Source organism: Microtus pennsylvanicus, chromosome 5 (assembly GCF_037038515.1).
Source record: "Microtus pennsylvanicus isolate mMicPen1 chromosome 5, mMicPen1.hap1, whole genome shotgun sequence".
NCBI classification, from domain to species: Eukaryota; Metazoa; Chordata; class Mammalia; order Rodentia; family Cricetidae; genus Microtus; species Microtus pennsylvanicus.
The window spans coordinates 64408440-64419688 of record NC_134583.1 but is presented as its reverse complement, the minus strand read 5'-3'; the positions used below and the strand labels follow the sequence as shown (position 1 = coordinate 64419688).

At 44.0% G+C, this 11249-nt stretch overlaps 1 protein-coding gene across 5 annotated transcripts in view; it reads right to left on the bottom strand.

Annotated features, from left to right (window-relative positions):
- Positions 1-420: 420 nt before the first annotated feature.
- Positions 421-11249, bottom strand: part of Tnrc6a (trinucleotide repeat containing adaptor 6A) — an 82031-nt gene continuing 71202 nt past the window's right edge. For all 5 annotated transcript variants that reach the window (XM_075972114.1, XM_075972118.1, XM_075972117.1 and 2 more), the window contains 10 exons: positions 11140-11217; positions 10721-10928; positions 8121-8252; positions 7376-7534; positions 6773-6913; positions 5403-5510; positions 4065-4286; positions 2893-2963; positions 2251-2390; positions 421-1842 (listed from right to left, as the gene is read on the bottom strand). In XM_075972114.1, coding sequence (XP_075828229.1) covers positions 1467-1842; positions 2251-2390; positions 2893-2963; positions 4065-4286; positions 5403-5510; positions 6773-6913; positions 7376-7534; positions 8121-8252; positions 10721-10928; positions 11140-11217 — 1635 coding nt within the window. In that variant the 3' untranslated portion in view covers positions 421-1466. The remainder of the gene's footprint in view (positions 1843-2250; positions 2391-2892; positions 2964-4064; positions 4287-5402; positions 5511-6772; positions 6914-7375; positions 7535-8120; positions 8253-10720; positions 10929-11139; positions 11218-11249) is intronic.

Here is an 11249-nt window from a genome sequence, read left to right as displayed (position 1 = left end):
CTGTTAAAAGTTTACCCTTGTTTAGTCTCTCTTCTTTGACTAAGCAAGCATTATAATACCATTTGTGGGCAAAAAAACAGGAGCTGGGGAGGAAAGAAATTTTAAAATGGTCTGTAACTCGTTAGTTTGCAACAACATTTAAAATTTTTTTTATACAACAAACAACTCTGTAAGCCCAATGTCTTGGTTACAGTATGCATAGTTACTGATCTCGGCTTTAAGGTACAACAGTTAAACATGAACACGGTCACAAGAGAGCAGGGACAGGAGAGCCACTGATGGGGTTACAAAAAGTCACCTAGCGATTATCAGCAAACCATCATCACTCACTAATAAAGGACAGCATCTGAAAGCAGACGGCAACTCCAGCTCGAAGCGGTTTTTTTTCTTTTTCTTTTTTTTTCTTTTTTTCTTTTTTTTGGCAGAGAAAATTCTTGAACAGAGCAATACGTAATATCAGTGCTAAAAGTCAGGGTTTTCTTTTTTCCTATAAGAAACTACAAGATTTTTTTGACGGGGAACTGGTTTCCTGAGAACCATGCTCTTTGATTTAGGATAGGGATAGAAAACAGAAGAACATGGCCAAATGCTGCTCTTTTTCCCAGAGATAGAAAGCGTCTTTTAAACCACCCTCCTCTTTTTTTTTTGTCTTTTAAATTTTTTTTAAATGATGGAAGAGTAAACATTTTTTTTTCTCAAAAAACAAACAAAAAATCTGTAAACAAGAAGGTTCACCGTGGGAACCTTCAAAACAACATGGAAAGCCTGTTCAAAGTGCAGGGCCCGTCCTGGGCAGCAGGCGGGCTGCAGGTCACAGCGGTGGCCACAGTTTCTCAAACTGTAGAGCGAAAATTCTTTAGTTTTACGACATGAAAAAACTGGTGCAATACTTTAAGAATCCTACGTCAGTATCTTAACTTGATCTTCTAAACTCCACGATACCACAATAAGGTAGGCAACATGAGGCAGAGTAGAGAGCGCTCGCCTTTTAAGAACATCCTTGAGTAAACATTTACACTGGAACAGCTGCCCCCCCACATTGCCGATTAGACGGAGAGAACATCACTCAGTGCAAAGGTAAAAGCTCATACATCAGCCCAAAAATGTTTGCAAAAAAAAAAAAACCCAAAACAAAACAAATAAAAATAAAAGGTTGGGGTGGGGGTGGAAATGAAGGAAAGAAGGAATCTGAAGGCTAAACATGATGAATCCACAAGTGAGCTCAATTCCACACGGTTAGCTGTATGGCGCTATTTGGGAGTGTAAATAGATAGATACCCTTTCACATTATAATATTGGCCTGCATGATTCAAGTATTCAAACTGATATGTTCTGGGGAAAACAAAGTGGAAAATGTGCAGAAAATAGCTGTTCCCACAGGTGGCCCTGGCTGCAGGCGGCGAGCCCAACTTAGTGCTCCTTTCCTTCTCTTCTTGAGGTCACAGTTTGCGTCTACACCTATGCGGTTACATGGACTCTCCACCCCCACCCAGGTGGTCAACAGAAAGAAAAGCATTAATGGGGGATGGGCTGCTAATTCCCCGGGGGTCGCTGCTGCTTGGGGGACCCCACAGGCTTGTGGAATAATGTGGGGTCCCCCAGAGGGAAGTGCCGTGAAGGTCTCCACAGTTAGTTCCCGACAGCCCAGCACCATTCCAGTGATTGAGATCGGTCCGGCTGGAGAATGAGTGGGAACAGTCGAGGGAGCCCAGCCGGCTCTGGCTGGACCCGAGAGACTGCCAGCCAGGAGAAGGGGTCAGAGACTGACTTTGTGCAAAGAAGCGACTGATCTCCTCTTCACTGGCAAACTCAGCGAGAATAGTAGTGTTCCCCAGCACACACCTAGAGGAGAGGGCACAAGATGAGAAGACCTTCTGACTGCATGGCTTCACAAGCTTAACTAGCAGTGGGACTTGCTCTGAGGGAAAAAAAAATCAAGAAGGAGCAGAAGGAATCTGGCCTGCTCCACACCCACAGTGTGTATCCCAGAAAGAATCATGGGGTGTCTAGACCCCATGATTTGTCTACTGAAGGCAACACAAGCAGTTCTCCACTTCCTTGAGATTTTATTTTCATTTTTTTATCTAGGGTCTTGTATTTCCTGCATTGGCCTCCAACTCCTGGGTTCAAGTGATCCCTCCACCTCAGTCTCTCCAGGCCCACACTGACCAGGTCTATACAGGGATCCTGGGCTGGGTTTCTACTCACAGTTCCCCCAGACCTTCCCTAATAGGAGACTAGGCAACTTACATGTGCAGAGACTTTTGTGCCTTCACTACCTCTTCTTTTGAACTGTAACGGACCAGAGCATTTCCATGTTGAAGGTTCAGATGGAATGTAATCAGTGGACCATGCTGCATGCACAGGGTGCGCAGAGTTGAGCCATCAATCTAGACAGAGCAGGCTGAGGTTAGGAGCTTCTTTGAAAGAGCTTCAGGAGGTGCCCCGGTCCTTCTAATGCCAGGTTCAGCACCCCTTTCTTATGTCCACTGGGCCTAGAGCTATGTGACAAGCCAACGTGCTCCTGCTCCAGAACAGGACCCGAAGGCCCTATAGGGGAGTGGGTGGGCGGGTAGCCCAGGGGCTAAGAAAGTGCTCAGATATAGAAGGGCAAGCCAAGGTTTTGGAGGTGCAGCACAATCCCACAAACACGCCTGCAAAGCCCAGGCCACCAGGCCAGCACTACTCAGTCAGCATTGGGTGAGATGGAGGCACCTGCATTTTTGTGGCTCGTCTAAACATAACAGCATGAAAACCAGTGAATCAGACCCAAGGCAATTGAGTATCATGCTCGGCCCAGCCTTGATGACCACTGACAGGCCCTGTTCTGGAACAGCAGAGTGTTCCCATGCTCCCGTGTCCACCGCATATATCAGATAGGTGCCTCCTTACCTGAGGTGTGAGGTTTTTCAAAACAAGCCAATTCGTTATTCTCCCTGAGCTGCTCTCACCCCAGCTGGAACCTAACAAAGAGAAAGGAAGTCAGCACTCTACTACTGTGGCTATTTAGGACAGACACAGCCCAAGCAAATGACAGTTTAGTTCCAGTCATCAGGGCTCCCATCTCCTTTGCCTACCCCTTAGTGTAACAAACAGGCATGGGATGTCAGCTCACTCTAGTCTGGATCGGGCATTGATCACTACTGCAGGTGGCTCTTTCTGTGAGGCAGATAAGCCACAATGCTTTTCTACCTCTCTGGCATCGTTTCTACCAAATTTGCTCCTAGAGGCAAGCCTCAGGGAAGTGTCCCTGCATGTACCCTAAGATGGGAAGCTTTAGGCGGACTGAACTGTTCGGTCTTTGATTTTGTCTGGGTTACCATGTGGGTACCCCATCTAGCCTTCCTACATGGCCCCATGACAATCACTTTCACTCTAGCAGAAGAACTTTTCAATACAATCAAGAACCACCCGTGACTACCTACAGGTATTTCACAATCACGTCACTGTAGTACTCCTGGGATAATCTGACCTATGTGTGCTTGAGTTTAAAGATCAATAGCACCCCCTTCCACTCTCAAATGTCTGCTTAAACAGCAAACTGCATGGTCATTTTTGGGTTAGGCCAAACTACTACACAAACAAGCCCACTCTCCAAGGCTCAGTTGGGCTGTCCTCCATACAGCCTCTGCAATTCATGTTCTATATAGCAGCTTTGCTCTGCAAGCCTGCCATGAGCAGGAAACCAACAGACGCTTAAGATGCCTTCCCAAAGAACTTCTGAAAAGAGGCTACTTCCCCACTCTCGTTACCATCGACCATTGCATTACCATCAACATTGGGTAAGCGTTCTTATTTAGACAGCGTCTCATGAACAAATGATACCAACCTCCTTATACTTAATGTTCCTGCCCTCATTCCCTTGTGCTAAGATTTCAGGCATGTATCACCATACAAGTTTGGGTAAACATTCTGAAGGAAACTAGTCAAGACTCCTCAAGAAAATTGCAAAACGTGGCAATGAACTACAAAGCCTATTCAAGCTCATCCCACCTTCCCAGGGTGCGGCCTCCCAGCTGACAGAAATCAGCTCATCATCAACCACCATAGCAGCTGTGTCCTACCTGGGGTATATCTGGCATCAGAATTTCCCCATCCTCCACCTACACGAAGGGGGGAATTATCCCACGTAGACAAGGGTGGCTTCTGACCAGTCAGCCCCGGAGGTGGGCGGGACGGAGCAGTGATGTTTTTAGGTGGCAAAGGGACTTTCCACAGCTCATGAGCCAGAGAGGTGTTTGTAACTGAACCAGGAGACCACGTCAATTTGGAATCACTATTTCTGGCTATTCAAAGGAAAAAGTAAAAAAAAAAGAAAATTAAAAAAAACAAAACAAAACTGAAGGTGGGATAATGTTAGAAAAAGAGAGAATTTATACAATAATATCACTATCCCATGAAAAGCGTGTCAAACAAACGGAAACTATCAAAAACCCTAAACGCAACTAAAGGCCTAAAGGAGAAAAACAGCCCCCAAACAGCAATTCCTTCCTCAGGACCTTCATCTGCTACTGTCTAGAGACTATGCAAGCATAGAGCTGCTCTCTGAGATCACAAGAGACGACTGAGAGTTCACATCTGCAGCCTCCCAGGCCGACCAGGCTACTCAGTAGATGCAAGGTCAGCAGGTAACAGTTTTAGCTCATCATCTACTCCTGGGAAAGTGGTGTGGGAAATGCTCACTGGCTGCAAGGCTCTTTCTCAGTGTCCTCAGAAAGGCAAATGATCTGTCCAGCAAGGGTGCAAATGTAGGCCCTTTCTAGCTTAAAAACAACCAGGATGCGACCTATTCTTGCTGGCTCAGAGCAGAGCTAAAGCTGTGGGTGCGCAGTAACAGAGCTGAGAGATAACGGTGCCGTAAACAACACTGAAAGACTGGGGAGAGGAGGGAGGGGAAACCCTTCAACAACTGTTGAGCATTCAGACCTGAGTTATTACAAAGTGTATGGCCATAGGTCATGGCTCCTCCAAGTGTGGCTGAAGGAAGTCTGGCCATATCACAGTTTACCCGAGCAACAGCAGATTCATAGTGAAAACCCAGGACTACAGCCACCTAGCTCCCCGCAGGGGCCTAGTTCTCCAGGGCACACTCATTCTGGCAGTGCCTACAAATTCCTGTTTCCTGCATCAGTCTGTACAGCTATCAGTATGCGAAGGATTGAGAATTAAATAAACGAATGCAGATGGCTTTCAGTATGCTCGGGATTAAACTGTACTTTATCACAGGGCTGAGGAGGCTTAGATGTGTGATAGAGGTGAACTGTTTTACAAGACCGCTGAACTTCCAGTTTAAAAGGGGAGAAACAATGCTTGCAACACTTCCCTAGGATCACAAACATTCCCCAACTACCTGAGAAGACAAGAGGAAAAGTAACCACCAGGCTGTTCCTGAGAGGGCCCACCTGAAGTGCTTTGTGCTGTACTGCTGAGGGGAACATTGTAGTTGGAGGCACGAATGGATGACCAGGCACTAGTTGAAGGCAGCGTGGTGTTCAAGGATGAGGATGACCCTGCAGAAGAGAGTCCAATTAGCTCCCAGAGCAGGGCATAGTGTTTGAGAAGTTGCAGGGTCACAGCATGCCTCAAGATAGACGCCAACAAGACTAAAGATTAAAGATGGGAACCAAGACAGCAGCTTCCTTCCTGCTGATTGTTTCTGCCCTGGCTCAAAATAGGCATTTCCTTCTTGCTCCCCAAGAATAGAGCAACGACTAGGAGACCCAGGCTCTCCTTCAAGCACTGGGCACTGAAGAGGCTGTTCTTGCTGCTCCTAGCCTGAGACTCTGAATGACAGCTTTCTACTGGCAAGTCAGGCCACCCAAGTACCTGTCACACATACCCAAGATCCAGGGCTTCTGCCTTCTCCATATCTGGGCTCTGTAGTCTTTTCCTCTAGTTTAGCTCTAGACTTGACTGTCACCTGGTCACTAAGACAGTCCCGACTAGCCTCCCATAGAGTCTATTCTACACATCATTTAGATACATGGGCCCTTCAGCTCTAAGCTTTTAGTGGTGGTTCTTTCTTTAATATCAAATTTCATCTTTCAACTTTCAGAACATTCTACCCTCAAAGAAGCAGTTTCTATAAGCAAACAACTCTTCTAACTCCCTTTAGCCTGGCCTTGTGCATCACTATCTTCTGCTGTCTTGGCTCTCACTAACTCTAACACAGCTATTGAGTAGATTCTGCCATTTCAGGATGATAGGACTCTTCAATTAGCACTATGATGTGGCAAACACTTGCTATCTTAATAAGTTCATATTAGTATAAACAGTTGACACTTTTGAATTTCCTTTGTAAATTATACTACAAGTTTTCAGTTATTTTAGTGTTTCACTAACTCATTTCATTAATTTTTCTTCTAGTGCAAAATAACAGACAAAATATTCACATATGCCTATGGTGGAAAACAGCCCCACGATAGTTACAGGGTAATTTCACCTGACAGCCCTTTAGAAAATACATGAATTTCAGTGTTTGAAGCCCTGAGAGCCCAGGCTGTTTCTCCCGAGGAAAGCATGTCAACACTGTTGACTATAAGTGAACTGTCCATCTGGCAGTCGCTGACAGCGTTATCAGAAAGTAAATGTTTGCATGTCTTGGTGTTCACTTACTCAAGCCACAAATCCTCAGCATCTTAAAAGTGGCCACAGTTAATTGCTTTTCTATGTCCCAGTTCCCGTGGATGTGAGGAATGAGGGAATCCTGTTCCCACCAGCCACCTGGAGACGTTCTTATCCTATGCTGTTGCACAACTCAGGCCCTACGTACCACTGTTCCTGTCCCTGAGGTGATCAACTTCCCGCACAGTATTAATCGAAAGACTGTTTATGACACTGCCAGGAGTGACGTAAGGGTCAGTTTCAGGGTCAATGTTTGGATAACCTTTCCATGGTTCACCAGGGCGAAATTCTGCAAACAGAAATTCAAATTTAGTGCATGGCTTTAAAATACAAACTAAATATCCAATCATTCCTAAAACCTATGTAACAATGCCTCCTAAAAGGCCAGGCTGGTAACAGGATTATATATACCCCTATATAAACTTGCTTATTTATACAAATGAAATAATTTCTCTAAATTTCTATCTTTATAGCATTGCAGAAACTTAGGCAGGCCAGAGATGCACTTCCAGTGAGCCTCTGTGTCAAGCGAATCCTCTGACAGAGCCAGAGAGCAACCACCCACTAGGGGACTCTCTGAGACTTCCACACAGGTCAGTGAACCATGCCATGATCACTACTTGGAGCAGAGGAACCGGAGCATGCAGACAATGTTTGCCCTTTCACTGTGTCAGGGCTGCACTTCTGATCATAAAACCAGATCAAACCACTGGTGAAAGCAGACAACACAGAGGCACTATGAGCATCTTACCTGGTGGCCAGTTAACACTGCTAGAGCCGTTAGGCGATTTGGCACGTGGCCAGCCATCTCCTATTGAACCTGGAGGACTGGCTGGTGAAGTACTGCTATTCATAAAGTCATAGGGAACAAATGGAGATTCTTCCAGCCTAAAACCACTTGAAATAGCACCTACAAAGAAAACAATGACGACGAAATGTAAGCAAGCCACACTGGCATAGTCACTTCTTAGTTTTGCAAATGGAGTAAAGCTTCTCATTAGGGATGTAAGCACCAGACTGCCCAGTTTATTATATAAAGATGCAAGAAAAAAGAAGCACTCAGTGCTCTGTGACAGACAGCACACCACACCACATGAAGAGCGGGTGGAAAACCGTAGTGGCTCCAGGATATTTCCTGTTCTTTCCTTTCTCTGTGCCCCTCTGCTTATACTTCATTCTGATGAAGACAAAATCTTTCTCCCAAGTGCTAGGTCTCTATCTCTACTAACTTTGTGCTGGAATACATAAACACAAAAGAGATAAAGGTCAAAATTTCGTGTTTCCCGGGTTTATTATTTATTTAGTTTATTTTATACGTATGTGTTTCTGTGTGTAGTGTATACGTGAAGTTCAGAGGACAAGTGGGTCGGAGTTGGCTCTCTTCCTATCGGGTTGTACGACCTGGTGACAAACATACTCAACCACTAAGCAATCTTACCTCCATACCCACCCCACATTTTTTTCCCCCAAGAGAAGTCGAAGACTATAATTGATACCATGTTTGCTGGAGTTTTGATCCAAAGATGTGTTCACAGAAATGCTGTCCACTGTAGTCCACTTCCTTAGTCTTGACTGTGGTTCTTTAATACTGTTCATATCCATATTTACATTCAAGTTTGAGTTCAAGCCTTTAAAATAAAATTTAAAAATTATAAAACAGGACATTTTACTTCCATAATCAAATTTCTACTTTCTAAAAATTATTTACAGGAACTGTTTTCAATGCTGCCTAATGTCCTTCAGCAAACACACATATACAGTCCAATCACAGGTGTGTGGCTCAGTAGGTCCTCTAATATTACACAGTACTGTGCTTTCAAATCACAAGGGCTGTACATGTGTAAAACTATTCATCCATACAAGCTTTATCATTTAAAAACTTCACACAATAGGAGAAAAAAGTTTTAAGAGGACTATATACAGTTTGTAATTGTACTCTAACTATTTTCTCAGACTGTCATGTATAATGTATGATCACTCTCAATTGTCAGTTCTTGATTTCAAGTTCATTACTTTACAGATGGCTAACTAGCCAAAAGATGCTATTTATCCTAACTCCAACAATGGCACCTGAGAGAAAGACTCCCATATCTGTTAGGCACAATTTATTTGAGTCTTTGCTGATAGAGCATGATCTCCTCAGATAAGCTCTTGGTCTAAGGACAGATAATTCTTTTTTTTTTAAGATTTATTTATTTATTATGTGTACAGTATTCTCAGTATTCTGTTTGTCTGTATGCCTGCAGGCCAGAAGAGGGCACCAGATCTCATTACAGATGGTTGCAAGTCACCATGTGGTTGCTAGGAATTGAACTCAGGACCTGTGGAAGAGCAGGCAGTGCTCTTAACTGCTGAGCCATCTCTCCAGCCCCAAGGACAGATAATTCTGCTTTATAAACTATAGTCAGAAAACTGACAGAAAGCCAGCGTTTTTGAAAGTGTGATGTAGGTACTACGAGCACTAGAATCACTTCAAATGTTTGTCATGAAGCAAAAGTCTAAACACTGTCCCAAGTAGTTCTTATTTTCAAGTTTGAAATTCAATGGTCTTAAAATACAGTATTAGGACTGTAGTATAAATTCTTTAAATTATTCCCAGTTCCATTGATGGAGGAGGATCATCTGTCTGTTATTTTCATTGGTTAATTAATAAAGAAACTGCTTGGCTTGATAAATCAGAACACAGGTGGGTGGAGTAAACAGAACAGAATGCCGGGAACAAGGGAAGTAAGTTAGATGCCATGGATCCAGCCACCAGGTCAGACATGCTGAATCTCTCCCAGTAAGCCACCACCTTGTGGTGCTACACAGATTATGGGTTAATCAAGATATGAGAGTTAGCCAGTAAGAGGTTAGAAATAATGGGCCAAGCAGTGTTTAAAAGAATACAATTTGTGTGTTGTTATTTCGGGTATAAAGCTAGCCATGCAGTAGCCGGGCGGGAACGCAGCCCACCACTCAACACTACATTCCATTTTTTGTGGAAAACAAACTTTTGCTCTTAGACCCGTCAATTAGACCAAGAATTTTCAAATACTCTGCATAAAGTTTCAAAAGGTAGCTTGGGGAATATATGTATAGCCTTCGCTATGTTACTATGCAAAAGCAGCCACAGACATTATGTTAAAGAAGTAACAGTTCTGTTCTAATAAAACCTTGTGAAACTGGACAGTGGCCAAATTTTGCTCAGGGCTATTGTGTAGTATCTATGTAGGTGAAGCAGAATGGAAAGGCCACCTGGAGATGAAACATTGCAACTTGCTCTCCACAGTTCTGTATCTGTCAAGTGGAACCACTTCCCTTCACCTTTAGCACCTTCTAAAGTATTTAGCAGTGGTAACTGACATGGGGACTGTTTCTGCTAACAATCCCAAGGACTCTTGCCCTAGCACAGAGTCTATTACATAACATCAGAAGAACCAAATTAGAAACCTCCCAGTCAGAGAGAAATACCAGCAGGAACAACACAGACTCCAGCTGCTGTGTACAGCCCAGAATATGTGATGAGAATTAAGGTCTTCAGAAGAGCTGGGGTAACAACAACATGGCTCATTTACATGAAACTACTGTTCAGGCAGGAGAGGGATTAGAAAAAAAAATTAATGAGCTATGCTTAACCAAGAATCCAAACATAGGAACCCGGGGAAGAGAAAACATGCAAGCCTTGAATTTCCTCAGTGAATAAAAGACTGGTGATCTAGGAGAAAACAAGAGGCAAGTCTTCCTCATACCTATTTTCTTAATTCAATACAAACCTAATGGGCTTATTCCCAGTACCTCCCATAAGCAGCACCTGCTTATCATTTCTCTTCCTAGTAACATTGTCGTCAGACTTTCTGTCCCTGCACATCCCAGTCTGAATCTGAAAACAAATGTGTCCTCTAGTCTATCCTTTTCTCATTAGAACAACTTTCTAAAATACTGTGGTTTTTGTGAACACATAGACTCCATCCCCGAAGCATGAAGATGAGCTTAATCTAGGAGATCGTACAAGTTACTCCCCAATAAGTAGCATCTCTAAGGCCAGGGCTGTGCTGAAGAATAGCGCTGCAAAGGCAGTGGAGGTAACCTGGGTAGTGGCCAAACAGGAACTCACCTATAGGAAAGTTGCTGAAAGCATTTACTGGCGATGGCCCTTTCTGCAGCTCGGGTGTAGTGTGGGGCATGACATTGTCAAGGAAGGACTTCATGGCTGGCTGATGGAGCGGCTGCTGAGAAGGCGGAGTCTGCTGCTTCACCAGCAGGCTTGGATCAAGTTGACGAGACTGTTGCATCATCTGCTGCTGTACACTAAGAGGTCGACCCTTCAAACAGCAAAATAGGCAGGAAAATTGTGAGCGTGAATCTTCACAAGTACACACTCTTTATTTCTGAACTTACCTCCTTCCAGGAGGAAGGACACCAATCAAAGTTCTATAGTTACTATAACTTATGGACAAACAGCAGACTAAAAATGCACACTTCATTAAATTTTAATAAAATTCTTTCATTAACCAGTGGAGAGGGCTTTTCTACCTGCTGGTCTTGCTGCTGTCGGTTAGCAGAAGGCACGCTTCTCTGATTCTGCACCCTCTGCTGCTGCGCTAACAATCGCTGAAAGAAGATGGAAAAGGGTTCTCACTGTT